This window comes from Manis pentadactyla, chromosome 3 (assembly GCF_030020395.1).
Source record: "Manis pentadactyla isolate mManPen7 chromosome 3, mManPen7.hap1, whole genome shotgun sequence".
NCBI classification, from domain to species: Eukaryota; Metazoa; Chordata; class Mammalia; order Pholidota; family Manidae; genus Manis; species Manis pentadactyla.
In genome coordinates this window covers 191,949,550-191,976,959 of record NC_080021.1, presented here as the reverse complement: position 1 = coordinate 191,976,959, position 27,410 = coordinate 191,949,550, and the positions used below count along the sequence as shown (strand labels likewise).

The window sequence follows — 27,410 nt, the reverse complement described above, 5'->3', positions numbered from 1 at the left end:
CACTTCTTTACTGCCCAGAATCCTCCCACAAATACCCACAATAACAAATCACACTCACCACTCAAGCGGCACACACACAGGACTCTGTGCACAGAACTCCTGCCCTCAAAGAACAAAGTACCTGGATCTGGAGAGAGAATAAGGAAAAATAACAAGGAATCCCAATGGAAATTCCTGTGAGACTGTAATAACTAGCAGAAACAGAGCACCACTGAGAAAGACCCTTATAGTAGGTAAGAAGGAAAGACCCGAGTCATGTAGTTAAGGCATGTGCCTCAGGATGCATCAACCCTGATTTTGGTCCAAATCACCAAGACAATTTCCAACAAAAGTGAAGGAAAAAAAAAAAGGCAGCAGCTATCCCTATAAGACCTGAAATATTAAAAAAAAAAAAACTCTACTACTTCTACAATAATCTTTGAAATTGGCATTTATAGGCAGTAAAGACAATCATTTTTAAAAGTTCTAATGATCTAGAGCAGTAATTCTAACTTGGGATTTCTGAAGTTTCAAAATCCCTTAAAGGATCTGAAAAACTATAAATAATGCATATACAACATAAATAAGATATGGTATATAATTTTTTTTGGTATCATTAATATACACTTACATGAACAACGTTGTGGTTACTAGATGCCCCCCATTATCAAGTCCCCACCACATACCTCATTACAGTCACTGTCCATCAGTGTAGTAAGATGCTATAGAATCACTACTTCTCTTCTCTGCTATACTGCCTTTCCTGTCACCCCCCCTACATTATATGTGCTAATCATAATGCTCCTTTTTCCCCTATCCTTCCCTTCCCACCCATCCTCCCCAGTCCATTTTCCTTTGGTAACTGTTAGTCCATTCTTCGGTTCTGTGAGTCTGCTGCTGTTTTGTTCCTTCACTTTTTTATTTGTTCTTATACTCCACAGATGAGTGAAATCATTTAATACTTGTCTTTCTCCACTTGGCTTATTTCACAGAGCATAACACCCTCTAGCTCCATCCATGTTGTTGCAAACTGGTAGGATTTGTTTTCTTCTTATGACTGAATAATATTCCATTGTGTATATGTACCACATCTTCTTTATCCATTCATCTACTGATGGACACTTAGGTTGCTTCCATTTCTTGGCTATTGTAAATAGTGCTGCAAGTAACATAGGGGAGCATATGTCTTTTTCAAACTGGGCTTCTGTATTCTTAGGGTAAATTCCTAGGAGTGGAATTCCTGGGTCAAATGGTATTTCTATTTTTAGTTTTTTGAGGAACTTCCATACTGCTTTCCATAAAGGTTGAACTAATTTACATTCCCACCAGCAGTGTAGGAGGGTTCCCCTTTCTCCACATCCTTGTCAACATTTGTTGTTGTTTGCCTTTTGGATGTTGGCCATCGAACTGGTGTGAGGTGATATTTCATTGTAGTTTTAATTTGCATTTATCTGATGATTAGCAACGTGGAACATCTTTCCATGTGCCTGTTGGCCATCTAAATTTCTTCTTCGGAGAAGTGTCTGTTCAGATCCTCTGCCCATTTTTTAATTGGCTTATTTGCTTTTTGTTCATTGAGGTGCATGAGCTCTTTGTATATTTTGGATGTCAACCCCTTATCAGATATGTCATTTATGAATATATTCTCCCATACTGTAGGATGCCTTTTTTGTTCTACTGATGGTGTCCTTTGCTGTACAGAAGCTGTTTAGTTTCATATAGTCCCACTTGCTCATTTTCACTTTTGTTTCCCTTGCTCAGGGAAATATGTTCATGAAGAAGTTGCTCATATTTATATTCAAGAGAGTTTTGCCTGTATTTTCTTCTAAAAGTTTTATGGTTTCATGACTTACATTCAGGTCTTTGATCCATTTTGAGTTTACTTTTGTGTATGAAATTAGACAATAATCCAGTTTCATTCTCTTACATGTAGCTGTCCAGTTTTGCCAACACCAGCTGTTGAAGAGGCTGTCATCTCCCCATTGTATATCCATAGCTCCTTTATTGTATATTAATTGACCATATATGCTTGGATTTATATCTGGACTCTCTATTCTGTTCCATTGATCTATGGGTCTATTCTTGTGCCAGTACCAAATTGTCTTGATTACTGTGGCTTTGTAGTAGAGCTTGAAGTTGGGAAGCGTGATCCCTCCTGCTTTATTCTTCCCTCTCATAATTGCTTTGGCTATTTGGGGTCTTTTGTGGTTCCATATGAATTTTAGAACTATTTTTTCCAGTTCATTGAAGAATGCTGCCAGTATTTTGGTAGGGATTGCATTGAATCTGTAGATTGCTTTAGGCAGGATGGCCATTTTAACAATATTAATTTTTCCTACCCAAGAGCATGGGATGAATTTCCGTTTATTAGTACCCTCTTTAATTTCTCTCATGAGTGTCTCATAGTTTTCAGGGTATAGGTCTTTCACTTCCTTGGTTAGGTTTATTCCTAGGTATTTTATTCTTTTTGATGCAATTGTGAATGGAATTATTTTCCTGATTTCTCTTTCTGCTACTTCATCATTACTGTATAGGAATGCAAAAGATTTCTGTGTATTAATTTTGTATCCTGCAACTTGGCTGAATTCAGGTATTCTAGTAGTTTTGGAGTGGATTCTTTAGGGATTTTTATGTACAATATTGTGTCATCTGCAAACAGTGACAGTTTGACTTCTTCCTTAGCAATGTGAGTGACTTTTATTTCTTTGTGTTGTCTGATTGCCAAGGCTAGGACCTCCAGTTCTATGTTGAATAAAAGCGGGGAGAGTGGGCATCCTTGTCTTGTTCCCAATCTTAGAGGAAAATACTTTCAGCTTCTCACTGTCAAGTATGATGTTGGCTGTGGGTTTGTCATATATAGCCTTTATTATGTTGATATACTTGCCCTCTATACCCATTTTGTTGAGAGTTTTTAACATGAATGGATGTTGAATTTTGTCAAATGCTTTTTCAGCATCTATTGAAATGATCATGTGGTTTTTGTCCTTCTTTTTGTTGATATGGTGGATGATGTCGGTGAATTTTTGAATGTTGTACCATCCTTGAGTCCCTGGGATGAATCCCACTTGATCATGGTGTATGATCCTCTTGATGTATTTTTGAATTCGGTTTGCTAATATTTTGTTGAGTATTTTGCATCTATGTTCATCAGGAAAATTGGTCTGTAGTTTTCTTTTGTGGTACCTTTGCCTTGTTTTGGTATTAGAGTGATGCTGGCTTCATAGAATCAGTTTGGAAGTATTCCCTCCTCTTCTATTTTTTGGAAATCTTTAAGGAGAATGGGTATTATGTCTTCTCTAAATGTCTGATAAAATTCAGCAGTGAATCCATCTGGTCTGGGAGTTTTGTTCTTGGGTAGTTTTTTTATTACCAATTCAATTTCATTGCTGGTAATTGGTCTGTTTAGATTTTGTTTCTTCCTTGGTCAGTCTTGGAAGGTTGTATTTTTCTAGGAAGTTGTCCATTTCTTCTAGGTTATCCAGGTGTTAGCATATAGATTTTCATAGTATTCTCTGATTATTCTTTGTATTTCTGTGGTGTTCATCATGATTTTTCCTTTGTCATTTCTGATTCTGTTTATGTGTGTAGATTCTCTTTTTTTTCTTAAGAAATCAGGCTAGGGGTTTATCTATTTTGTTTATTTTTTCAAAGAACCAGCTCATGGTTTCATTGATTTTTTTCTATTGTTTTATTTTTCTAAATTTTTAAATTTCTTCTCTGATCTTTATTTTGTCCCTCTGTCTGCTGACTTTGGGCCTCATTTGTTCTTCTTTTTCCACTTTCAGTAATTGTGAATTTAGACTATTCATTTGGAATTGTTCTTCCTTCTTTAAATAGGTCTGGATTGCTATATACTTCCCCCTTAGAAGTGCCTTCACTGCGTCCCACAGAAGTTGGGGCATTTTGCTGTTGTTTTCATTTGTCTCTGTATATTGCTTGACCTCTGTTTTAATTTGGTCATTGATGCACTGATTATTTAGGAGCATGTTGTTGAGCCTCCATGTGTTTGTGAGCCTTTTTGTTTTCTTTGTACAATTTATTTCTAGTTTTATACCCTTGTGATCTGAGAAGTTGGTTGGTACAATTTCAATCTTTTTTAATTTACTGAGGCTCCTTTTGTGGCCTACTGTGTGGTCTATTCTGGAGAATGTTCCATGTGCACTTGAGAAGAATGTGTATCCTGCTGCCTTTGGGTGGAGAGTTCTGTAGATGTCCATTAAGTCCATCTGTTCTAATGTGTTGTTCAATGCCTCTGTATCCTTACTTATTTTCTGTCTGGTTGATCCGTCCTTTTGAGTGAGTGGAGTGTTGAAGTCTCCTAGAATGAATGCATTACAGTCTATTTCCCCTTTTAATTCTGTTAGTATTTGTTTCACATATGTAGATGCTCCTGTGTTGGGTGCATAGATATTTATAATGGCTATATCCTCTTGCTGGATTGACCCCTTTATCATTATGTAATGTCCTTGTCTCTTGTGACTTTGTTTTGAAGTCTATTTTGTCTGATACAAGTACTGCAACATCTGCTTTTTTCTCCCTAAAATCTCTAAGAGATTTTATTTTGAAATCTTTCAGGAGTATTCATGAGGTCAATTTCATTTCAATCTTTCTCAGATTCATAATTTTGCTTTGAAACAGGTTCCTTTGACGTTTCATAATTTGTCTGTGGTGCTCTTTAGTGCTCAGAAGCTCTACTCTCTGGAGCTGTTCAGCCCCTGGAGCAATGTCGGGGGTCGCAGGGAAGTAGTGTTGGTGCCTGGGCAGAGGAAAGAGCTGTTTCCTGCTTCTGGCTGCTATGCCTGTCTCCACTGCCAGAACCAGTAGGCTGAACACACGGGTGTAAGCCTCTATGCTTTGTGTTTGTAGCTACTGTAGGTGGGGCTTCTCTCTGGCTGGCCTGATGCCAGTGCAGGGGTTGCCGGTTTGCTAGCCTGAGTCAGGTGCAGGCTAGCCAGGAGGGAGACACAGCAGGCTGAGTATCATAGTGGGGGGCCTTGGAGCTGAGTAGCCAGGTCAGGGGATGGAGCACCTGAAGACCTTTTAAGCTCCCAACCTGCTGGGCAGAGTGCACCTGGACAATTTTGTCTACCTGTCCTTTCTCCTGAGCAGTAAGCTCTGAGCAATCTTTGCTCCTTTAGCAGCCCTCTTGCTTTTAGGAAGTCTCTCAGACTGCCCACCCAGATCAGTAGAATATGAATCCCTGTTTTCCACAAGCCGCTGGAATCTCCATCTCTCCAGGCATTCTGCCTGTCTTAGCTTTCCAACCCTACTAAATCACCAAAGCACCATGCAATGTAGGTTCATGCTCCGTGAGCAGATCTCCAGGGCTAGGTGTTCAGCAATCCCAGGCCTCCACTCCCTCCCCAGTCTGTTTCTCTTCCTCCCACTGGTGAGCTGGGGTGGGGGAAGGGTTTGGACCTGCTGGGTCACAGCTTTGGTATGTTACCCTGTTCCATGAAGTCTGCTCTTTTCTCCAGGTGTATGCAGTCTGGTGCAGCCTTCTTTCCTGTTGCTTTTTCAGGATTAGTTGTATTAATTATATTTTCGTATTATATGTAGTTTTAGGAGGAGGTCTCTATCTTGCCTCTCACGCCACCATCTTTAATCCAATCTCGATACGGTGTATAATTTGTGGGTATTCCTGAAACCCATTTATTGGCCTTTTCTGTAGTGAGAAACCACACTGTCCAAAAGTCATTGCAATTTTTGATCATTATCTGAAATGACTTTAAGAGTTCTCCTTGTATTGCCTGGATGTCAAGCTACTGGATCTAGGGGCTCTCTGCTCCTCCTATCTAGAATTCCCCCTAAGTCCAGTTTCCCATGGGATTAGTGGTTTCCTCCACATCCCACAGGCTCCATGGCCCCCTGATGCTGGGCAGCTGGCTCTCCTAGCCAAGTACCATGAAGTTACTATCCAAGCCCAAACCACCTGCTATACAAGTAGTCTTATTTGCTCCAAACGAACAGATTTGTGCCCAAGCTTGCCCATGAGAGGGAAGCAGCAAGAGGACCAAACAAGGTCCTCTTATGGCCTGCAAATGTACTGTGTGCTCAGGAGCAGGGCAGACCCCCATCACAGTGCTATGTATGCCTTGGGTAGCAAGGCAGCAGGCCCAAGGGTCCTGTGACCTCTTGGATGACAGTCAGACATCCCTGCTAAACTCATTTCTTAACCCATACATGACTTTGTGGAATTCATAGCAAGTCCACCTGACTATAGGTAGTGACAACAAAAATTTGTCCTTACCTATCTGCTAGGATAGGTGGTAATCAAGAAGAGATCCACTTTACAGAACCCCTTAGCAGAGACACGAAGGACCTCTGGTTTGCTGGCTTTATACAAGGACTCAACCTAAAATGTCAGGCAGCCGTATACTCACTGGAAAACAAATCATAAGCTCAGCCCAGTAATAAACTAAGGAAGAAAACAACAGTCAAATAAACAATCTTTTGGACATAATCTCTCCCCAGAACAGACTCAGTAAAACAACTGGGAGAGAAGTGTTTCAATTACTCAAAGAAATACATACACTATAAACACAGCTATCTTCTTAACCTCATTTGGTTATTTCTGTCCAAGAGAATTCAGTTTTAGAACAGCAGGTATAAAATCAACTAATAATGACACAAAAGTTTCAGAGAAACACAAACACAAAGCAAACTGAATCCTGCTTTAATTGAAGCTTTCGAGTATAAAGTCCTACAGAAACATTACAGAGAATCTTCTGGAAAACAGGGACCACAACCCCTGTGGAGAGGCAGATGAGAGTAATTTCATAGCTCACCAAGGCCTCCCTGTATTGAGTTCCCAGAGTGCTCAGAAGATCTCTTCACCATTTCAGTCTTGTGTCTCATCATTGATTTCATTATAAGATAAAAGGGGATATAGTATTTGAAATTATTCAGGTCTCAAGAAATGTAAAGACTTCAGTGAGTAGAACATTAAAAACTTAAAATTTCTCTAAGGAGGCCAGTTGATCTTAACGAGTTACTTTGCTAGTAAATAGGAAATGGATTAATCATCCTGGACATAATTTCATTAAGGCTTCAAACCATCCAGGAAAGAACAGTACAATTATACCATTTTTATAATCCAAGTTTACAAAAAGTTTACTACCCAAAATCAAGAATTATTTGTGCCCATAGATAGCTTATTCCTAAAAGGTCACCACCCTCTCCCAAAATAGCCATGTGTTTCCACTCTTCTTGTTCCCTTCTCCATGTCAAAAATACCAACTTGACTTCTTCAGGAGGAATGGACAGTCCAAAATACAGTAGGCTTGAAGAAGAAAATGTTTAAAAGTCTAAAAGCAGGAAATAAACCTGGTAAGGAAGACAAATAAGAGTTGTTTGTTTCTAATTCATTCTAAAACCCAAGACTCTCAGGAACGGGTGTCCTCCCCTGACATCATCTATCAGAGAGGAGAACCTGGATATAAAGTCTGGAAAGGGAGTCGACAAACTATTCAGTAGGTGACAGCTGGAGAGAGAAGAGGTAGAGGTTTGGTGATTAATGAGTGAGTGTCTGTCTAGCCAGCCCCTCTTCTTCTCTTGGCTGGAATCAACCAATGTAGATGCGATGGAAATCGTTGGCACCAAAAGCAGCATTACACTTGGGACATTTGCGCTGGCGGGTGTCATACCGCGTCTTCACACACTCAAAGCAGAAAACATGAAAACACTTGGTAAGAACAGCATCCTTTTTACGCATGTTGCAACATGGACAGGTCAGGCGTGCCTAAAATAGAAAGAAGAGTTTGAACAACTATAAAGGTGTATGACCCAAATGGCTCCCATGTGTAAGCAAAAAATGAAAAATAAACAGAAAACCCTCTAAGCACTGGGACAAGAGTATCCTTCTCTCCCACCACCCCAAAAAAACAGTAAAACATTCTCTGGTTACTGTCACATGAGGAACTTGGGTAAATTTATTCACCCAGTCTATTAGTAGGCCACATAAGGCCTGGACAAAAAACACAGAGAAATCACTGATGAAGCTCTCCTAACCTTGTAATCCTTTATCTCCTCCATCAGAATCTCATCACATTTAGGTACATTGTCTGGTTTCTTTGTGGTCTCCAGCTTCCTTCGAAGTCTAGAAATGTCCTCCTGTGGTACAAAAGCATACCTGTTAGACACACTACCCCCAACCTACCATTTTTGAGAAAAATAATTACTTCAACTTGAACTTTCTGTTGTGGAAAGCAAGGACTTTCTGTCCTTTTACATCCAATTATATTTCAGGAATGTAAAGAACTGCAAATAATATTTTCTTTCATTTCAGAATAGGCAACTATAATCGTATCACCAAACTTGAGTCACATCTATTGTTAATTCAGTTTTGTAAAAATACAGTCTAAAGCTTTAGAGGGACTGAATTAAAAAAAGATGAAAAACTTGATAGGCCACTTCATTTAAGGCAATTGGTTTTAAGTTGAAGGAAAACTGGATTTACAGATTCATGGATAAGGTTAGAACGTCATCAAGAGAAGCAGTTGATGTGTCTAAAATAGGAAAATCACTGAACTTTAAAATACTGTACTGTTCATATGCTGCTACTTTTTTACAAATTCACTTAGTATTTATTTCATGCTAGGTACATGACAGGCTTTGAGGATATGACAGTAAAGAAAACAGACTTGGTCTCTTCATTCAAGGAACTTAACAGTTTAGTAGGAAATGACATACATCAGAACAATGACTCATCTCACGGGTCACTTCAGAGCACAGAAAACACCTAAATAGTAAAATGTGAAGAAAAAGCACTTGCTCTTGCCTGAGCTCGTTTGAAATTGAACATGTCCTTTTCTTTGGTGACGCTGTTCTCCACGATCTCATCCTGAAAATCATGTAGCTTCTTCTGAGCCAACTCCAACTGTGCTTTGAGGTCATCTGCAAGCTGGGCCGCCTCCATTGCCTATGTGGGATATATGAATAATGTCATCTTATTTCCAGTCCAAGAAATAAAGTACATCTAACATCATCAGCGTTATACTTGTTTGTTTGTCCCTCTGAGACTGTCTCTTTAGATCCCAGAGTAACCCACCATACCTTACGTTTATTCATCTCTAAGGCCTGGGTCCTCAGACCCAGCTCCTTCTCCCCTGTGCCAATGTTGCTTTGTAACAGATGCTCCTTCTCCTCAAGTTTCCGTACTACCTGTAACTGGGCATCAACCTTTGAAGAAAAAAATCAGCTTGTAACATAAACAGGCAGCAAAAAAACCAGTCAACTATACTCTGTTAATCCATAGGCCCACAAAAGAGATTCTATTAGAATCTATCTCAAATTATCACTGCTTTACCCATTAACCTTTCAAAATACATGCAAGCCTATAATTAAAGGCTTCCCCCTTAATACCATACATATATATATGCTGATGATTCAAGTAAGTCTGGGAAACCACTGAAAATATTCTTCTCCAAACAGCCAAGAACAGAGGAAATTACATTCACAGTATTTATCTTCTCTGGCCAAACTAACCCTCAAAGCCTGGCAATTCATACTAGAACATGTAAGGTACAGCTCAAACAATAGCCCGAGCATCTTTCAGACTGGCTAGAGGTTCTTAGGTTGTCTTTTTCTTGAAATTCTTACACAAATTAGAATCAAACAATATTAAAGGGTACAAGGTCAAGTCATACACCCAAACTTTCATCCCAACATCCAGAGGTGATCAAATAACCATTCTTAGTGCCTCATATAGCATTCCAGAAATTTTTTAAATGCACCACACATGCACACAAAGACATAATGCATTTTTAACACAAAAAGGATAATAAAGCACTTAATGACCTATGTTAGACATGCTTCCCTATTAGCAGATCCATATTTGTTTTAACACCTACATTTTACTCCACTGTGGGTAAGTATATTTACCAACAACCTAATAACCACTTTCATGCCCCACTTCAAGAGAATTCTAGAAAGTTCTATTCATTCAAATTACCTGAGTCTTCAAAGTCAAAACCTGGTCAGCCAGCTCCTCCTTCTCTTCTTTAAGCAACTTATGGATCTGATTGGACTTGATACGTTCTGACATAAGCTTGAAATTTGCATCATCCTTCTCCCGCAACTGCTGCATCAAACGGATATTTTGTTCCTGCATGTCTTCAAAGGCCTGCCCTGTGACATCCATCTCAGAGAGGAGAGCTTCTTCCTCCTAAAATAAGGAAGAAGAAACTTCATTTTAACAGACTCATCTAACTCCAAGAAATGAACAAAGAGGCTTACTTTCCCTGCTGTTCATTGCAAAATAATTAACCTAGTGACAGAGACTTAGTTTTAAGAAGTTTCGTTCTGTCATTAGGTTAGCCCCGGGAATACAGAAGAAGCCTATTACCTGAAGGCACTGGCACTCACTGTTGGTCTGATGCTTGCTAATTATCTGTACTCGGAGTCAGCTAAAGCAGTCAGAAAGTATACTTACCATAATCTAGCAAACTGATCACGTAGCAGTTGGTTAAGAGAACTTCTATCACAAAAGCTCACATTTTCTCATACTTTCCCACATTATATACTGAATTTAATCTACAGAGACTCCAACAGTATTGCCTAACAATCTGATAAGGGAAGGTATCTAAAAATGGTTTTAACTTACAGTTGTTATTTTAAATGAAACTAAGCATCTTTTCATATATTTAGGAGCCCATGTGTTCCTTCCTGTGAACTGATCATATCTTTTGCCTATTCTCCTATTGGGTTGTTGGGTTTTCTACCCTCTCATTTTTTGGGAGTTTTTTACATAAACCCTTCTGTGCTAAGAGTTAGAAATATTTTTTCTTGTTTGTCATTTATCTTTTGGCTTAGCTAATAGTGGGGTTTGCTGTGTAAATGTTTTGTGTGTTTTTTTCATAAGTCAATATCTATCAATCTTTTCTTTCATGTTTTTTAGACTTTCATTAATAGTTAGGTCTTCTCCACTCCAAATTTATAAAGGTTTACCTGTTCGTTCCAGCTCTTTTATAGATGCATTCCTTTAATAGTACACCTATGATTCATCTGGAAATTGTCCTAGGGTAGAGTGTTCAAGTATATAGCCAAACTCTTTCTAATATTATTTTTACCCCAGCACATTAGTAGTCTTCCTTTTCCCTACTGATTTAAAATTCTACCTTTAGCAAATATTAACTACCCATGTATACTTGGGTCTATTTCTGGACTTCCTATTCAGTTCTAACGTAGGTCTGTTAGTCCCAAGTTATTTTACCTACTGAAACTTCTTAACTGAAATAGCAGTGCCACCTCTAAACTCCACTGCTCTTCATTTTCAGTTTTTCTGGCCATGCTTATTTACTTTTCTGTATGTACTTTAAAACCAGATTAGGACCAAAATAAAAATAAAAATTAATATTTTTATTGGGCTCACATTAAATTTATATATCAACATAGGGAGAAATGATATTTTTAAGATAAAAAGTTGTCCTTTATAAGAACACAATGTGTCTTTCTACTTGTACTAGAACCTATAGTGGTACAATTTCTTGATATTTAAAAAAAAAAAGATGAGACAAAAAAGTGGTAATCAGCAGGTTTAAGAAATGCCAAAACCCCACTTTAAAAAAAGGAATGTATATAGGTTCTAACAGTTCCTCTTTTCAAGGTACTTAATGATTAAGTTACCATTAAAACTACTTAATTTCATTGTCATTTTGCTGTTTCTTAGGAACAGTGAAGCTGTTCCTCATAGTCAACACATACAGTTTTTCCAACTATTTTGGTACCTTTATTATTGAATATTAATAAAGTTCACTGGGACTTAAAAATAAAGAAATAGATGTTTATCATGAGAAAGAGGAACTCTGCAGTTCTATGATCCAGAAACAACCATAGTTAACATATTTGGGGGACATGGTTTTCTTAGTTTCATATATTTAAATTCATAATGTACATAAAATTTTACCTTTTTTTTCATGTTATATTTATTATATCCCAGATCAGCAAAGAAAGAATTCCAGTTCAGCAGCGAAAGGACAGATTCCCTCAATAATGTTTGAACAATGGCTATCCATTTGAAAGTAAGAATAAATATCCTGCCTCACAAATACATAAAACAAAGTAACTGAAGGATAAAAGACTTCATTGTAAAACCAAACATATGTATAGGAGAAAGAAATATTAACAACAAAAAAAGTGTGGAACAGAAGAACAAATTTCAGTGTCAGTACTTACCTGTCAAGGCACACCTACCTAAAGAGCTACCTAAAGGAAGAAGGCGTGCCCACCTGCTTGGCCATGGCCAGCTTCTTCTGCAGGTATTCAATCTGCTCCTCCACTGCCCGAATCTTCCTCAAGGCATCCTCATCAGCCATTTTCTTGTTCTCTTTTTTCTCCTTATCCTCTAGATCCTTGAGTCTTTGCCTTAGGTCTTCCAACTATTGGAGGAAAGGAAAAACACAAAAACAAAGGAATCAGCTCTAATGCAATTTCAAAAATCAACTACTACTGTGCACAGATGAAGGCCCTGTAATACCAAAAGAACCTTTAAAGATTATCAAAGATAAATGATATACCAGTACACCACATTACAACACTTTTCTAACATCTCTCCATTCCAATATTACATGGCTTCTATAAGCAACATTTTTGAGGAGTGCACATGTACCTACCTTTCTTTAGAATAGTAGTTCTCACCCTTTTCTCTAGGCCCCAAATTTGAAAAGAATAAGGCATTCTTCCCAAAAGTAATAGGAAAAAGAAAATCACTATAACAATAATTTATATGGGGAAAGAGCAAGTGGGAAGTTTGAAAAAGCTACTCCTATCCCCAGGAATTCAGATGTACCTTACCACCTGACAGAGAATATGGCAATCTCTATTTCAGATGTTCTTTGAAAGAGAAGAAAATGTTGCTGAATTTTAAACACTAACTTTAAAAGATAAAGAAACTACGTCCTTCAGAAGTGTGATGGAAAACCCCACAAATGAAGACTTTAACCAGAATGACAGGTAATGGCAGACTAGATTACCTCTGCCTTAGACTTCTTCTCAGCTGCCATCAGCTGAACTTTGTCCCTCTGTTCCTTTGGGGCAGAGCGGTACATATCTAGCAATAGTTTCATCTCCTTTTGGCTCTCCTGTGCCTTCCTATGATGAGGGTGTGAGAGGAAGGGGAGTTGGAGTAATGAGAAAACAAAGGGCATCCGATCAAGGAAAGTTTGAATTGAGCACAGTATCTTACAACAGTTCTATTTTACACTTTATATCACACATCTAAAAGGTAAAATTTCACAGACTATCAAGAGACTTCTGGGTATACTCAGAAAGGACAGAAAACTAAGTTGTATAAAAGAATCACTTCTCCCTTCAGACCAAGATCTCTAACATAAAGTTAAAAGATAAACACTGTGGCCCTAATTGAACAGGCAAATTTCTGAGGCCCTACTCTTAGACAGTGAGATTCACTAAGTTTGGGATGAGGTCCATGACTATATTTTAAACAAGCCACCCAGATGATTCTGATACCACACTTGAAAAAGACAATTGCTTTAAAGAGATCGAGAGGAAGGGAGCAATAAACAGCAAATATTGGAAGTTTAAAATATACTAGATTTGATAGCTGAGTGATAAACAATCAGCTGAAGACTAAAACTTCATCTCTTAGTAAATTATCAGACTTCTTCACTGGTAAATATATATACTTTTATATACCAAAGAATTTCAAATGTTTTAAGCACAGTGGTCCTTCAAACCTAATCATGAATAAGGCTCAACCATGACCAATGGGAGCAAGAAGTTATTGGTAATATAGGAAGAGTAGGGGTGGTGTGTGAGGTTTATGATGGTATTTCATTAACTTAATAGTCTGTCTTACCGCTTCAATGCCTACAGGAGAAAACTTCTTAAGAAATCTCTTATAATGATCTGATATATACACAAACTTGTCAACTGTCAGGCAAACACATCAATATTTGCTCAAGTTAGAGTGATACATTCTCTCCCCAATAAAATTTAAATTATAATTAATGCCAGCAATCTGCCAGTAGTTAATTTCAATAATTCTCATGAGGGTTACTTCAGTCATGACAGCCCCTCCCCTTAATTTAGATTCATTAAGAATAAGGCTACAACCAGAGGGTTTCCTGGGACCTGACCACTGAACCAGACTGCACAGGAGCCATGCAGGCCATTTTGGCTGTAGACATGATCGAGAATTGAGGCCACACTAACTGCACATTTCGTTACACTCAGAATATGACAATGACCAGGTAAGTCATGCCATCACCCGAACATCTCACGGAGGTGTTCTAACCTTAGCTTCTGAGTCAGAAACAGTTACTCTAAGTATTGCTCTTACTTGAGTTCAACCTTCAGTTGTTTGATGACTTCTGCTTCCTTCTTCCTTCCGTCATCATGCTTCCCCTTCTCTTTATCCTTAGCCGACTCCCTCTCTCTCTCCGACTCTTTCGGCCTCTGCTTCTCCCGCTCTCGCTCCTTTTCCTTCTCCCGCTCCCTTTCTCGCTCCCGCTCCTTCTCCCGCCGTTCTCGTTCTCGCTCCTCCTCATCCCGCTTGGATTTGGCCTCACTGACTTCCTCCTGAGAGGCCTTCGACGCGGAGGACTGGGCGGGTGAGTCCTCAGGATCCTGCTTCGGCTCTGCAGGCTCGTCCTTGGGGTCCTCGGTGCTGGACTGAGACTGCAGGAGGGCACTGCCGCTGCGCAGGCGGGTCTGGGAGGACAGAGGGGGGGAAGCAGCCACCGCTGACAGCAAACCCCCCGCTCCGCTCACTCAGAGACAGCTTTTCGAACTCAGTAGCAAATAAAAACTACCGTGCTCCTCCGGTTACCTTGTTCAGGTCGGACTGGGCTTCTCTCAGTTTCCGCTTATACCTTAGGACCTCCCCCTTCAGCTGGTGATTGTGATTCTGCAGGCTGCTGATGAGGTGGCGCATCTCCCGGTTTATGGGGCCTTAAATACAGGAACAGCGATGTTATGAAGAACTGTGACAAGGGCAAAGGCACGAGGAAAGAAGGTAAGCGACACAGCAGGGACCTCTGAGAAACAGAATTACCGAAAGACTCCTTCTCAGAAGATGAAAACAAACTGGCCAATTTGAGCTAAAAAATAAATATCCAGGCTGTGAAGCAAAATGAATTACAGGAGGTGATTTAAGGTGCTTTAGGACTTCTGAGATCCAATCAGTACTAACAAATCCCGGTGACCACACTGTGTCTTTCCAGGAAGGTACTTGGCAACAAACTGCAGGGTGGAGCAAGAGTACCTAACTATACCTGCTTGCTCATTGGCAGCAAGGGTCTGCTCGAACTCTATCCTCAGCATTTCGTACTCCTTGCGGACCTGGGCCAGTGTGTCTTCCAGCTGGATCACTTCAGTCCTCAGCTTCTTGTGAAGACTGACCTCATCTCGCTATACACAGAAAAAGGAACTAATCAAAAATTCTTATCAAAATGTGAAAATATTATCATATTCTATTACTATGTTTCCTAAACTTGATCTATGAGGATCTAAAAAGGAAAAAGATCCTAAGAGGGATTACTCTGAAAAGCTGCAATCCAATCCACACTTAATGAGCACCACACAGCCATAAAACACTGATTCGAGAACTGGCAGGGCATTACACAGAGAAAGGAAACGCCCTGACTCTGAGAATGTTATAACTTAACTGGAGAACTAAACAATGAGACAGTACACAAACATACATAAAGTAAGATATGTTAAATTTAACTCATTTGGCAGACCTGTAGTAACCACAAGACTGTATGATCCTCGATGGTAGGATGCCCACCATCCAGCAAAGACCTGCAGTCACCCGATAGTTTTGCTAAATGAGTAAGACATTGATTACACATGAGAGAGTAAAAGAATATGATTTATGAGGCAGAAAGCTTATATATAAAGAAGACAAAGTGAGGCCCTTACTTCAATGAGCTCAACCTGACGTTGGTGGGTCCCCCTGGTGCCATGAAGCAGGGTCCGAGCCTCATCCAAGTGTGCTTTCAACTGCAGGCTCTCGTTGTACAGAACAGAGAACTGTGACTGCATGCAGCGGTATTCCGGGGTCTCCTTCACCACTTCTTCCACAGCACTCCGCAACTCCACCTTCGGAGGGCCCAAGGAAGAAAGTCAGAAGCAGTGTCTGTGCCCTAGAAGCTAGGCAGGAAATAACATCTTAAACTCACTGATGTCTGCACAGCCGAGACAAGCTTTATGAAAATTATGGAGTCTACATACCCATTACTCTACTTGTGTAGAAACCTACCCCTTACTAATTCAGACCATCTAAGAGGTGGCACCTGGGATGTGGGTTCTTCAACCAAACATATTTTAACTGAAACGTGTTCTATATTATGTGTCAACATAGATCTAAGGACATTAGAGGAGCCTCTGTCAGCTAGAGACAGAGAAGAATGCTATGCCATTAGTTAGTATCCTTACTTTAAGAAAACAGTTGAAGATTCCAGTCACTAACTTGTGCTCTTTATTAACAGTCAGAGAGAAAAATATTTTTGACATTGTACCAAAAACAGTTACACTTCTCATAAGCAACTGTTTGCTTTAATTACCTGAACACTTTAACTCAGCTATTTTTGTTTTCTGTTTAATCATTTCAAACATCTTTATCATGCATTTAACTAGAAACAAATCAAATTATAAACGACCAATAGCTGTGACTGCAAGAGGAGCGGGAAGTCTTTCAAATCCACTTTCTTTCCCCAAAGAACCTGGGGGAGAAAATTCTAATGGGCAGATTTGAAAACCAACACTGCAGAGCCAACTCCTATGTCCCACATGTGGCAACTACTGACATGTGAGTGGCCTGCCCTCCTACAGTACGCACACGCTCCTTGCATATATCTTGTACACAGCCCCATTTTTTGAAACCCATTTTGGATGCTCATCCTAGTTTACCCTATTTCTCATTTTTCTCAACAATTCCTAAGTTAGAGCACCTTGATTCAGTCTAAACACCTTTGGAGGACGCTTTAAATTCATTTCAAAACAAAACAGGATACAAATAATATGTTAATATATAAGTAAGTGAATAGATATACCAAAAAGGTTAAACTGTTTTTCCCTCATAAATTATGAGGGTTCACACGTATGCATGTGAGTTGATCAGTGAAAAGTCTCATTTTTTGCACCTCAAGAGATGTGTCTTACCTTCAGTTTTTCATTTTGTGTAGTGATCTCCTCAAAGTCTTGCCGAAGTTTCTCCAGCTCACAGTGACGGTTCTGAGCCAACTCTTTGTTCTCCTCGAGCTCTGCATTCATTTCCTCAAACTGAAGAGAAACAAGAAAATTGTAAAATGAGAAAAAAAAAGAAGAATTTTCAAGTTATTCCCATTCCTAAGCTTCCATCTTCACTGATCCACTCTTCTAGCAAGACCCCACTTTGCCACTTGAACAGACCTGCACCTTGCACACCACCTCACACCAGATCAAACACGTGTTCTGTCTGAGTCACTGATTTTACCTTCCGGGCATTGATAGTGATTGTGCCTCCATAGAGACTGCTCCCCGCGCCATATACCTTATAACCTTTCGAATTCACCTACAGAGAAGACAAAGATTCTTTAATGAGAGACCCTAAGATTTTAGTCTGATAACCAAAGTACTTCCAAGGGAGTCCTTCTGGTCCCCAAGTACAACCACCCAATTCCACCCTTCCTGAACAGACCCCTTCAAATGGTTCTAGTCTCCAAATCAGGAATAAAACAGCACTTGCCCGTTCCAGAACTTCTGCTAAGTGTCGGTTGAGTCGCTGTTCTCTCTTACGAATTTTGTCAATGTCCCACTGCAAGTCATCAATCATGGACTCTAGAACAGACACTCGTGACTCAGCTGTCTCTACTTTACTCTGCAACTTGGAGAACTGCATCCCAAAGATAGGCATTCAGAAAAATATAGCCAAAACAGACTAAATTAGAAGAGGAATGCCTTACATCACTACCTTACATCCCATACCACGCAAAATTAACCCATTTATATATAATAGAAAAGGTTTAAATTGAAGATACTTTACCCTCTTCCCAACACATGATTTTAAAATATGGCATTAAAATATGGCCCCCAAAGTCCTCCCATCAAGAGTTGGGATCATTATCCTCTGTTCTGAAATCTGGGTTAATGTTAGTGACTCAGTGGAAATGATGCTACATAACACTGAGGCTGTCTGAAAGGCCAGACAGGTTCGGCCTGATTCTCTTGGGATGTTTATTCTCTGGAAGAAGCCAGAATCCTTCAGCCATGTGAGAAGTTCTACTACCCTGACACTCCCACACTGGGAGAGGGAGCGTGCAAGTGTGCCGGCAGACAGGTAAGGTGAGCTCCCAGCTGACAGGCAGCATCCACAGCCAGTCATGAGAGCCATCTTAGACATGAGCTCAGCTAAGCAAAGCAATGTGTCTCTCCAGCTTAGATACACTAAGAGAGACTAGAAGAAGAAGACATTTCCATCTCGGTAGTACCTTTATGTCTTAAATCATGAGAGAAAGTTTTTCTACCTTTTTTTAAACTATACTCTAATTTCTCTATAAACACCACTATACTCTAACCCTTTTGAAGGCTGATAAGAATCCACATGTACTAATAAACTTCCCAGATAGTTCTCATGCAACCAGCCCAGCATGGACCTTCACACTGGAGTTTAAGAAACAAGGGCATAATGAAGATCATGGGCTCTGAAGTTAGACCTATATCCAAATCATAATTCAATCACTTCCTGGCTGTGCACCCTCAGACCAGACACCAACCTCTTTGAATTTCTATAGCAGTAAGATAGGCATTATTTGACCATTAGAGAAAATATTCATTAAGTGACAAGTGCTAGGCAATGGTAAACTGTAACTATTAACTTACTAATAAGAGTAAGGATCGGGTGGCCAAACTACTGTAGGTCAAATTGCAGCAGAATATCCTTTGAACTAAACCAAAATGATAATCAAAAGTGTCAGAAGAGTCTCATAAGGCCTATTATTACTTTATCTCAACCATTTTATATAAACAAATACAAATATTGATATAGTTTGGGTCATGGCACTATTTGTGTTCACATTTGGACTTGAAACCCACATTCCTCAAGTTCCTAGGCCCTCATCAATGCAGTAGCTCCTACTGCCCCGTTCTCACATAAATTTCTACCAGCCCATTCCTCAGTAACATTGTACCTGATCTTTTAAATTTGGGGTAATTCATTATTACTTGGAGGTTCGGTGTGTCATCTTGCAAAACCCCCTATGATGGTCTTCCTTCCTAAAGACTAAGATTCCAAAAGTCGGTTTAAACAGAAGCATAGTCAAGGAGAAATATTCAACTGTTTTCTTAACCTCTTCTCAGAGTTGGTTGCTTAGCCTGCCCTACATGCTCTTCAATATAAAAGTAGGCTGTCTAGAGTATGATGAACTTGGAAGCACTTCAAGTTCTGAGTCCATGTCTGTCAAGGTCCACTAGAAGCTACCTCCTCTCCTTTCTGGTCAAGTACCTCCTGTGACATGGTGTGATGCTTCTCCTGAAGGAGGTCTGTCAATTCCTGTAGCCTCATGTTCTCCTGTGCAAGGAAGGAATTCAGCTCCTGCACTGCTTCCTCCACTATCAGATTATCTGAGGGAGAAGAACTGTACTTTAGTTTAGCATCAATAGTGTCAAATTTTAAAACTACATATGCCACCAAAGTTTAAATATGCTATCTCGCTTAATTTTCCTAAAAACTCCAAGGCTGGTTTTTATTCTCTTCATATGACAGATTAAGTACCCCAAGGTTAGATACTTGCTTAAGGAAATGAGCCAACCTAATTCCCATCCTTCTGTAAAGTCAAAATGCCTTGAGAAAACAAATGCAGAGTTCTGTAACTTTATTCAGATAAGGCACAATCACCCAAAAAAACCACATTTTGGAATTACAGGTAAGGTAGAGGTATCTCCTATCAGTGTCAGAATTAACAGCTATAAAATTCCATTTTATAAGGTTATCACAAATTCCTATTACGCAGTAACACCAACACAAAGCATCTCTCTGTTGGGAGACAGAAGGGAGAGAAGAAATTTCCGTGTTCAAATGAGCACCTATAAAACCATGATGACTAAGGATAAGAGCATAGAATTACTTATATTCTGGAATAAATGCTAGGGGCTCCTGAAGCTCAAAAATCAAAATGGACACTGCTATTTACAAAGAAGGAAAGTAAGTCTACAGAACCTATTACACTATGTCAGTATGTTGAAAATTATAGTCACAAATATTACAGCTCAAATCCAAATATTAGTAAATCAAACCAGGTACTCTCAGGAAGTCATATGTTCTATGAATAATGCCCTTTAAAGAGTCATCAGGAGGAAAAAGTATGCTCTCTCATACCAACTGGTTTTTGTGATTCTCAACCAGGATTGCCCATCAGAATTACTGGTGGAGCTGTTAAAAGCAGACACTTCTCCAGGGCCCATCCCACACCTACTAAATAAGAATGCCCATGGGCAGGGCCCCAAATAAAAAATATGCTCCAAAAACTCTCAAACTGAGTCTGATTCACAACCCAAGTTAAGAACTAGGGGCTGAATTTTAGTCCTCTTATCCTAAGATGTTGAGTACAGGGCTTAGAAAACAGTAAGAGATCCATAAATCTTTAGTGAATTACTAAACAAGCTGATAAATGCCATACTTTTGAATCAAGCACCAAATAAACATGGGGGAAAATAAACATGCCAAAACAGTTTTACCTGATGCTATACTTCATATATTATACATCTTTATCTCTTAGAAAGTACAACTTATCAATGGCAATTGCCTTTTATGTATAAACAATAGCTTAGCAATTTGTAACTTGTAATTAGTGTTTTTATTTTCTAACTTAACTTCAACCTTAAGATGCATGCCATCAAAAAGAAAGCACTCATAAAATACTTATATGCCATTATAATGACATTACTGGTACTACTAGAGATTAGAATCCAAGGAATTTAATTAAAAATAAATTAAGTTTGCAGACTACAAATTAGCATGCAAAAGGTGAGTTCTTATTCCTCCGCCTTTGCTCCCTGTCTCCTGGTTCTTGCCTCACCTCCACTGTTTAGCTTCCGGGATAAGAGCTCCACTTTCTCTTGCAGTTTATCATAGACAGTCACAATCTGGGACACAGCTCGGCGGGAGGACTCCACACGCTCTTGCAGCTGAGATTCCATCTCTTCACTGGAACTGCTGGCCAAAGTAGCAAGGAAAGAGAAAGCTGGCTCTTGCCCTTCCCCTGAGGACATAGGGGAAAAAAAGAAGCCCCCAATATTATAAAACTGGAAATGTCAAAATCTCCTTTTTTTCCTCAAATGGGAGTCTCACAGCAAAGCTCTACTTCAAAACCCAGATAGCATGCTGTGGTGGAGTCCGCCATAAATACTCGCCTCTCTCTCGGTCATCTTTCCGCTCCTGATTGCTATCAGAGTCTGGTTCTGGTTCAGGCACAACAAGGGCTTTTCTTTCTGTGAGGAGATCTCCCAAACCCTGCTCCAGGTCATAACGCTTAAGGATGATACGGATGTTTTCATCAAACTACAGACAGGTAGATACAATTATGAAAAAACAAAGAACACAACTTCAGAAATGAAGAGAGCAGTAAGGAGAACTAAAATGCTCAAATAAAAATCTAAGCAGATCAACTAGTGAGCTACCTGACTCCAGTACCGGTTGACAATCAAGAGTGAGGCATCATCGGTGGCCTGCCTTCGTTCCAGCTTTTCAATGTGCTCACGGAGTTCATCTTCAATGGCCTGCCGTTGATCCAGCATTTCTGCCAGCTTGCGATTTTTGGTCTGCAATGTTCGGATGTCTAACTCCTCCTGCCCCAGGAAACCAATCTTATTAGTCTCCACAAAGAAATTAGACAAATCAGCTGTTAAATCCAACAGGGTTATGTTAGTTAATTAGTTATGTCCTATGAATAAAGATATTTTTTTTTAGAAATCTTACAACAAATAATTAGTTAAGAAGTAGAAGAAAGAAAGGGTCTTTGATGATGTGAGGAAAGAATGACACACAAATATCCTAGGATTCTGACCTCCCTGTCACTGTTCGATTCACATGTACATCCACAGAGTACTGTCACTGTGAGGTCCCACCACCCAGCTACCTCTCCCTTTACCCCACCAACACCGTCATCCACCTCCTAAGCACTGCCCTTCATCTGTTCAAGATGCTGACACCTGGGTCCTTCTTTAGCCTAGTCCCTGCCAATATACCCAGTGACCTCAATATTCATGTGGACATGTACACAGGTGGACAAACCATCTAATCCTCTAGCATTGAGGCTGTGTTTCTAATTCCTTAATTTCAGTGATTTTCTTCTCCACTGTGCTTCTGCCAGGCATTTCAAAAGCCCCATCTTGGACTTTTGGCCCTATCTGAAACTGTACCACACCTGAAATCTTAAATTCCCTGCAATAAAACCACAGTTTTACAGCTGTTTCATGCCCTTATCCCAATATAGCAGTTTTCATGCAGGTCTCCAAAATTTTTAATTCTCTCCTTTCTCCTAATCAGGGCCCTCTGTCTCCACTATCTTCCATATACCTCTACTATACCCAATTCATTGGTCTATAACCTTTTTCTCTCCCTCATCCCTCTCGTTTCCTTCTTTAGTGAACTTAAGTTCCCAAGATCAGTCATTATCATCATACCCACTTATAAACATCTCCTCCTTCCTTTCTCCTTCATCATCCTTTCCCAGTAAAAACCCCAATTCTGGTAACGTCCAACTCTCCACCCACTCCAGGCCTAAATCCACAGAGCTGAATGTGACTAGAAAACAAAGCACCACACTGTATGGTCTCCCTGTAAACTCATGATCAAACATTCAAGTACATCTTCCATGCTGCCCAGCAACCCTACTCCATCTCTCTAATCCATTCTCTCTTCAAGATGACTACTTCATACCTTCTCCTGTCTCCTCAAACCTCCAAAACTTCCTCCCCCATCCTCACTCTGATGCATCTTGCTTCTGATTTCACTGAAAAAAAAAAAACAGAAGCAATCAGAAGAGAATGTCCACACCTAACTCATAACCGCAACTACTGACCTACCTACATCTGAAACCATAACCCACCTTTGTTCTTCCGGCTACGAATAAACTGTCCCTGATCCTAGTTAAGGCCAATTCCCCCACTAGTGCATTTGCATTATATCACATTCTCTGTCACCTATTCAACAAAATCACATTAGTAACTGTCTTCTCTTTCTGATACATCATCAATTTTATCCTCTCTACCAAATCATTCTAATCAACATATAAATATGCTACAGTATCTCATGCTTTTTAAAAAAAAAAACCTTTCCTTGACCGTGTATCCTCTGGTTACTGCCCCGTTTTCTGTTCTACTTTACTTCAATACTCCTTTAAAGCACTGTCTCTACCCTCCTTTCCCAAACTCCTTCCACTCATACTATCTGAAGCTCAATGTAGTCAGGCTTCTAGCATCGCCACTCAGTTCATTCTATGACAATGAACGTGGTTCCTGTCAAGTCTCCTGTGAACCTTCTATTGCAAAGCTAACATCTCAGTCCTCCCCTAGCAGCCCCTGATCACATCCACCTTGGAACACTTTCTTCATGTGGCTTCTGGAACCCCACTCTCCCGTGCTCTCCTCCTACTTCACCGGCCCCTCTTTCTTTTTGGTTAGTCACTTCTCTCCTTGACACGAAAATGTTGCAGTGCTCCAACACTCTGTTCTCAGACCTCTTCCTTATCTGCACTCAGTCCTGAGGAGAGAGCCTTTAGTGTCATTGATCTAAGTACTATCTATAAAAGCATGATTTCCAAATGTACAGCTTTAGTCTAAATCTCTCCCCAGATTACAGATTACTATATCCAACTACTTATCCACTCAGAGGTCTAATAAATACCTCAAACTTACATGTCCAAAATGAAACTCATGATTCATTTGCCATAGTTCCCCCAAAATCTGCTCCTCTCATCCTCCCTGGCTCAGAAAGTGGAAATTCCAAACTTCCAAAAACCTAAGGTCATCTTACCTCCTTTCTCTCATGTACTTCATCCAATCCCACAGCAAATCTTGTCAACACTACCTCCACAGTGGCCCAGGCCACCATGACCCCTCATCAAGATGACTGCAGCAGCCTCCTCTAGCACTTCTGTGCCCCATGCCATATCCTGTCAGCCTGCCACATTTCAGCACAGGTGTGGTGGACAGCTCCATTCACACTGCCAATGTTCCCACTTCAAACACACTTTTAGAGTCTTAGTTTTTTGTTCCACAATCTCAGCTGACTCACTACAACAACTTTGAAGTGCACAGGATGAGTTACTGCCATCAGGGACAACCTTCAACCAACTGGGCAGGAATCAGTAGATACATGCCCAGCAACCTACCCTTCAAGAGGTGGAGAGGAAGAAGGAAAGAGGGAACAAATTTGCTAACTGAATTCCTGTTTATATCCTTTGCTCCTCCACAGTCCAGTCTCCAGACGTAAGTCAGAACATGTTACTCCCCTGCTGAAGACCTTCCTATGGCTCTTGACTGCCTTCTGGATGAAGTCCAAACTAGGAGGTGTGCTCTGTGCTTCCCTGAGAGCGTGTGGCTATCCCTATGAACAACACGCATCCCACACTATTACAGCTGTCTGTTCCCTTGTTAGTGCCACCCTATAACCTAAAGTATGGGGGCTCTCAGTGTAGGCTGTGCCTGGCGAATAACAGATGCTCAACAAATATTTTTATTTACTGAATGAATAAACGTCCTTGGGATGCATGATGTGCAGTAGTGCTAACACAAAAATCACCTCATAGCAACAATGTGGAATAGCTGAATCCCAGACAGACGTAAAAATGACACTTCATCAACAATTTCCTGAGAATATTCCTGTTATTCTCTCTGATGCTCAGCCTCAATTCAAATAAGTAATAGATATGGTTTTGTAAGCTACACAAATGTAAAGATTTTAACACCATATCCCCACAGCTGAGTTCCAAAACAGACTCCTGATCTAGATCAAAACTTATAGTGAGCTTCTGATGTCTAACATTACTATAAACTTTTAGTGTACTGTAAACTTTTAGTCTAATAAAACTATAAGCACAAGGACAATTATCTACTATATGCATCATTTTATTCATATCTTCCCCAATAATAACTATTAATAGCTCATTACATTGATACTTATTGTATAAAAGGTAATGTTTTAACCCTTAATGGAGACATTCATTTTATCCTCTCAACAACCCAACGAGGTACTGTAATCCACTTTACAAACAAGGGAAAAAGAGGCATAGGGAGGACAGATACCGCAAGGCATACAACTAGGAAGTGGTGGAGCTGAGAGGCCACACCAGGCAGTCTGGCCTCAGACCCTTAGTCTTGATCACTCTCTCAATGATTTTGCTACACTGCTTTATACACCTGGCACCTAATTTTTCAGTGAATGAAAAATGTATGTACAGTTTCCCACTACTAAACACTTATAATCAAATGTGTACCAGGCACCAGACTCTCCGAAGAATATAAGCACATCTTTGAACATAAAGATCAAACATCAATGTATCTCTTCTTCAGAACTAACCACTATATCATTCCACCTCTTCTTTTAGCTGTTTCATTTCCCTCTTCTTTCCACACCAATTCCCCTTACTCCAGAAGGCTTCCATGAATTCTTATTTTTCAGGTTGCTACTGACAGAAGAAAAACACACTCTCATAGTGTTGTTTTCACATACCGTTGAAGAGATACCCCCAAGCTTAATTGTTTCCACTGTGGTCCCTGAATCTTCAACAGCCGTCTTCTTCTCTGGAGGCACAGATGTGCCAGGCTCTCCAGCTGCTCTTTTATTTCCAATTCCTGACATCTTAGCACAAGATGATGGCTGTTTTCCTGGAAGGAAAAAAGACAGAAACTTAGGTAACATATGCAAAAAGAAAGACTGCCTGTGATTTAAAACCTATTCGTTTTTCCAGCCCACCTTTTAACCTGGACCCATTAATTCCACACCAAGCAACACAATTCCCAAACTCCTCCAGGAAAAAGTAAATTGTGGAGTAAGAGTCAGGGCTGAATTTACATGACTACAAATTTTTTAATAGGATGCTGATAAGAAATAAGACAATGGGCAAAAGATGAAATGACAAAAAACTTCTCAGAAACCTCATTTCCTGAAATGCCAAAAATCAGAAAAATAGTTTGATCAGGACAGAAGTTAATTTTATTGAATTGGAAGACCACACAGAGTTGAAACAGATCTTGGAAATGTCTATAGACAAGTCATTTATCATCTCTGAGCCTCAATTTCCTAAACCAGGAATAACAACAGTATATGCTTCCTATACCTCTTATAAAGAATAAGTGAGGATAAGAAGAATTTCGCAAAATGCCTGACAAGAAGCATGCACTCAGAAATAGCAGCTCTCTTTTTCATACCTGCAGGTTTTTTCCTATTTCCAAACGTTCTCCCCATGATTTTGAGCAACCCAGGGAAGCCAGAACTGGGTGAGGATCCTGCCTCAGACTGAGTTCTCCAAGCGCTTCGGTTTCCTCACATGTACAATGGAGGCGAACAAACCCTACCTGCCTCCCTGAGTTCTGGAGCTCAAAGGAGATAGAAGGGATGCTAAAGCACTTCGCTACTTGAGGAAGCAGCCCTGCCATCACCAAGACTACACTACCCTGCCTCCAATTCAAGCTCCAGGAGAAGGGGTATCGGTGGTAGCAACCTGAGGCGAAGCCTGCCTGGAGAGACAGGAGACAGAGGAGCAGGACAAGAGTGACATTCGACTCGTTACGGGCCAAGGACCCAACCTCCGGCGCGGCCAACTGCAGGCCTGGGAAGAGGCCCCGGCGCCGGAGAGCGTGGAGATTCCCGAGGGCCCGCACAGGCCCGTCGCGCCCTAAGCCGAGATCTAACCTGAGTTCTTCCAATTCGCGCAGCCCGGGAGTGGAACTCACGGCAGTTATTCACCGAGGTCCGCGCAGACCCCCACCTCTTACCGCTGACACGCCAGCGAAGACCTAGCGGAGCTTCCGGGAGGCAGGGCCGGGGAGAGGAAGAAGGGAGAGCAGAGAGGAAGTCGCTTCAGCCTGGCAGAGTGAGAAACTAACGGACAGACGGAAGTGACGCGCTCGAGGGCGCCGAGCTTACGTCACTCTAGCAACACTGGCGGTTAGGGAATGACCTACACCTCCAGTTGTACCCCAGCCTTGCTGACTCTGGAGAGAGCTCCCCCGACCTGGCTTTTCTACTGAGATATAAAGCGCCTTGTTCTTTTGCCTGATACCGGTTCTGCGGAGACTCGTCCAGACTGCCGATTGGCTGATGGTCCCGTCAATCTCCGGGCTGGAAAGCCCTAGCCCTCGACACCTGAGGAAAATGTTGGAGCCCCTACGTTTTGAAACGGTTGTGGAGAAGATCTAAGAGATTTGACAGGTTTCAGGGCTTGTAGATTTTTCTTACAGAGAACTGTATACATTCCCGCCAACACACT

At 40.4% G+C, this 27,410-nt stretch overlaps 1 protein-coding gene across 1 annotated transcript; it reads right to left on the bottom strand.

Moving 5' to 3' along the window:
- Positions 1 to 6,639: 6,639 nt before the first annotated feature.
- Positions 6,640 to 26,977, bottom strand: RNF20 (ring finger protein 20). The gene is made up of 20 exons (XM_036888433.2): positions 26,834 to 26,977; positions 25,652 to 25,806; positions 21,598 to 21,765; positions 21,331 to 21,478; positions 20,997 to 21,179; positions 19,424 to 19,542; positions 17,669 to 17,815; positions 17,417 to 17,494; positions 17,104 to 17,223; positions 15,862 to 16,041; positions 15,213 to 15,348; positions 14,768 to 14,889; positions 14,279 to 14,649; positions 12,951 to 13,068; positions 12,207 to 12,356; positions 9,932 to 10,144; positions 9,034 to 9,159; positions 8,759 to 8,899; positions 7,990 to 8,091; positions 6,640 to 7,720 (listed from the first exon to the last, which is right to left on the bottom strand). Exons 2-20 carry the CDS (start codon positions 25,778 to 25,780, stop codon positions 7,544 to 7,546), a joined length of 2,928 nt encoding a protein of 975 aa, XP_036744328.2. The 5' UTR covers positions 25,781 to 25,806; positions 26,834 to 26,977; the 3' UTR covers positions 6,640 to 7,543.
- Positions 26,978 to 27,410: the final 433 nt, after the last annotated feature.

What these genes read in the sequence shown, in the direction of transcription:
- RNF20 (XM_036888433.2), bottom strand. Translation starts at nt 25,780, where the DNA reads ATGTCAGGAATTGGAAATAAAAGAGCAGCTGGAGAGCCTGGCACATCT. An exon ending in AGAAGAAGTCTAAGGCAGAG is followed by an intron (nt 12,357 to 12,950) that starts GTAATCTAGTCT and finishes TTCCTCCAATAG; the next exon opens with TTGGAAGACCTAAGGCAAAG. An exon ending in TAGAGATGAATAAACGTAAG is followed by an intron (nt 8,900 to 9,033) that starts GTATGGTGGGTT and finishes TATCCCACATAG; the next exon opens with GCAATGGAGGCGGCCCAGCT.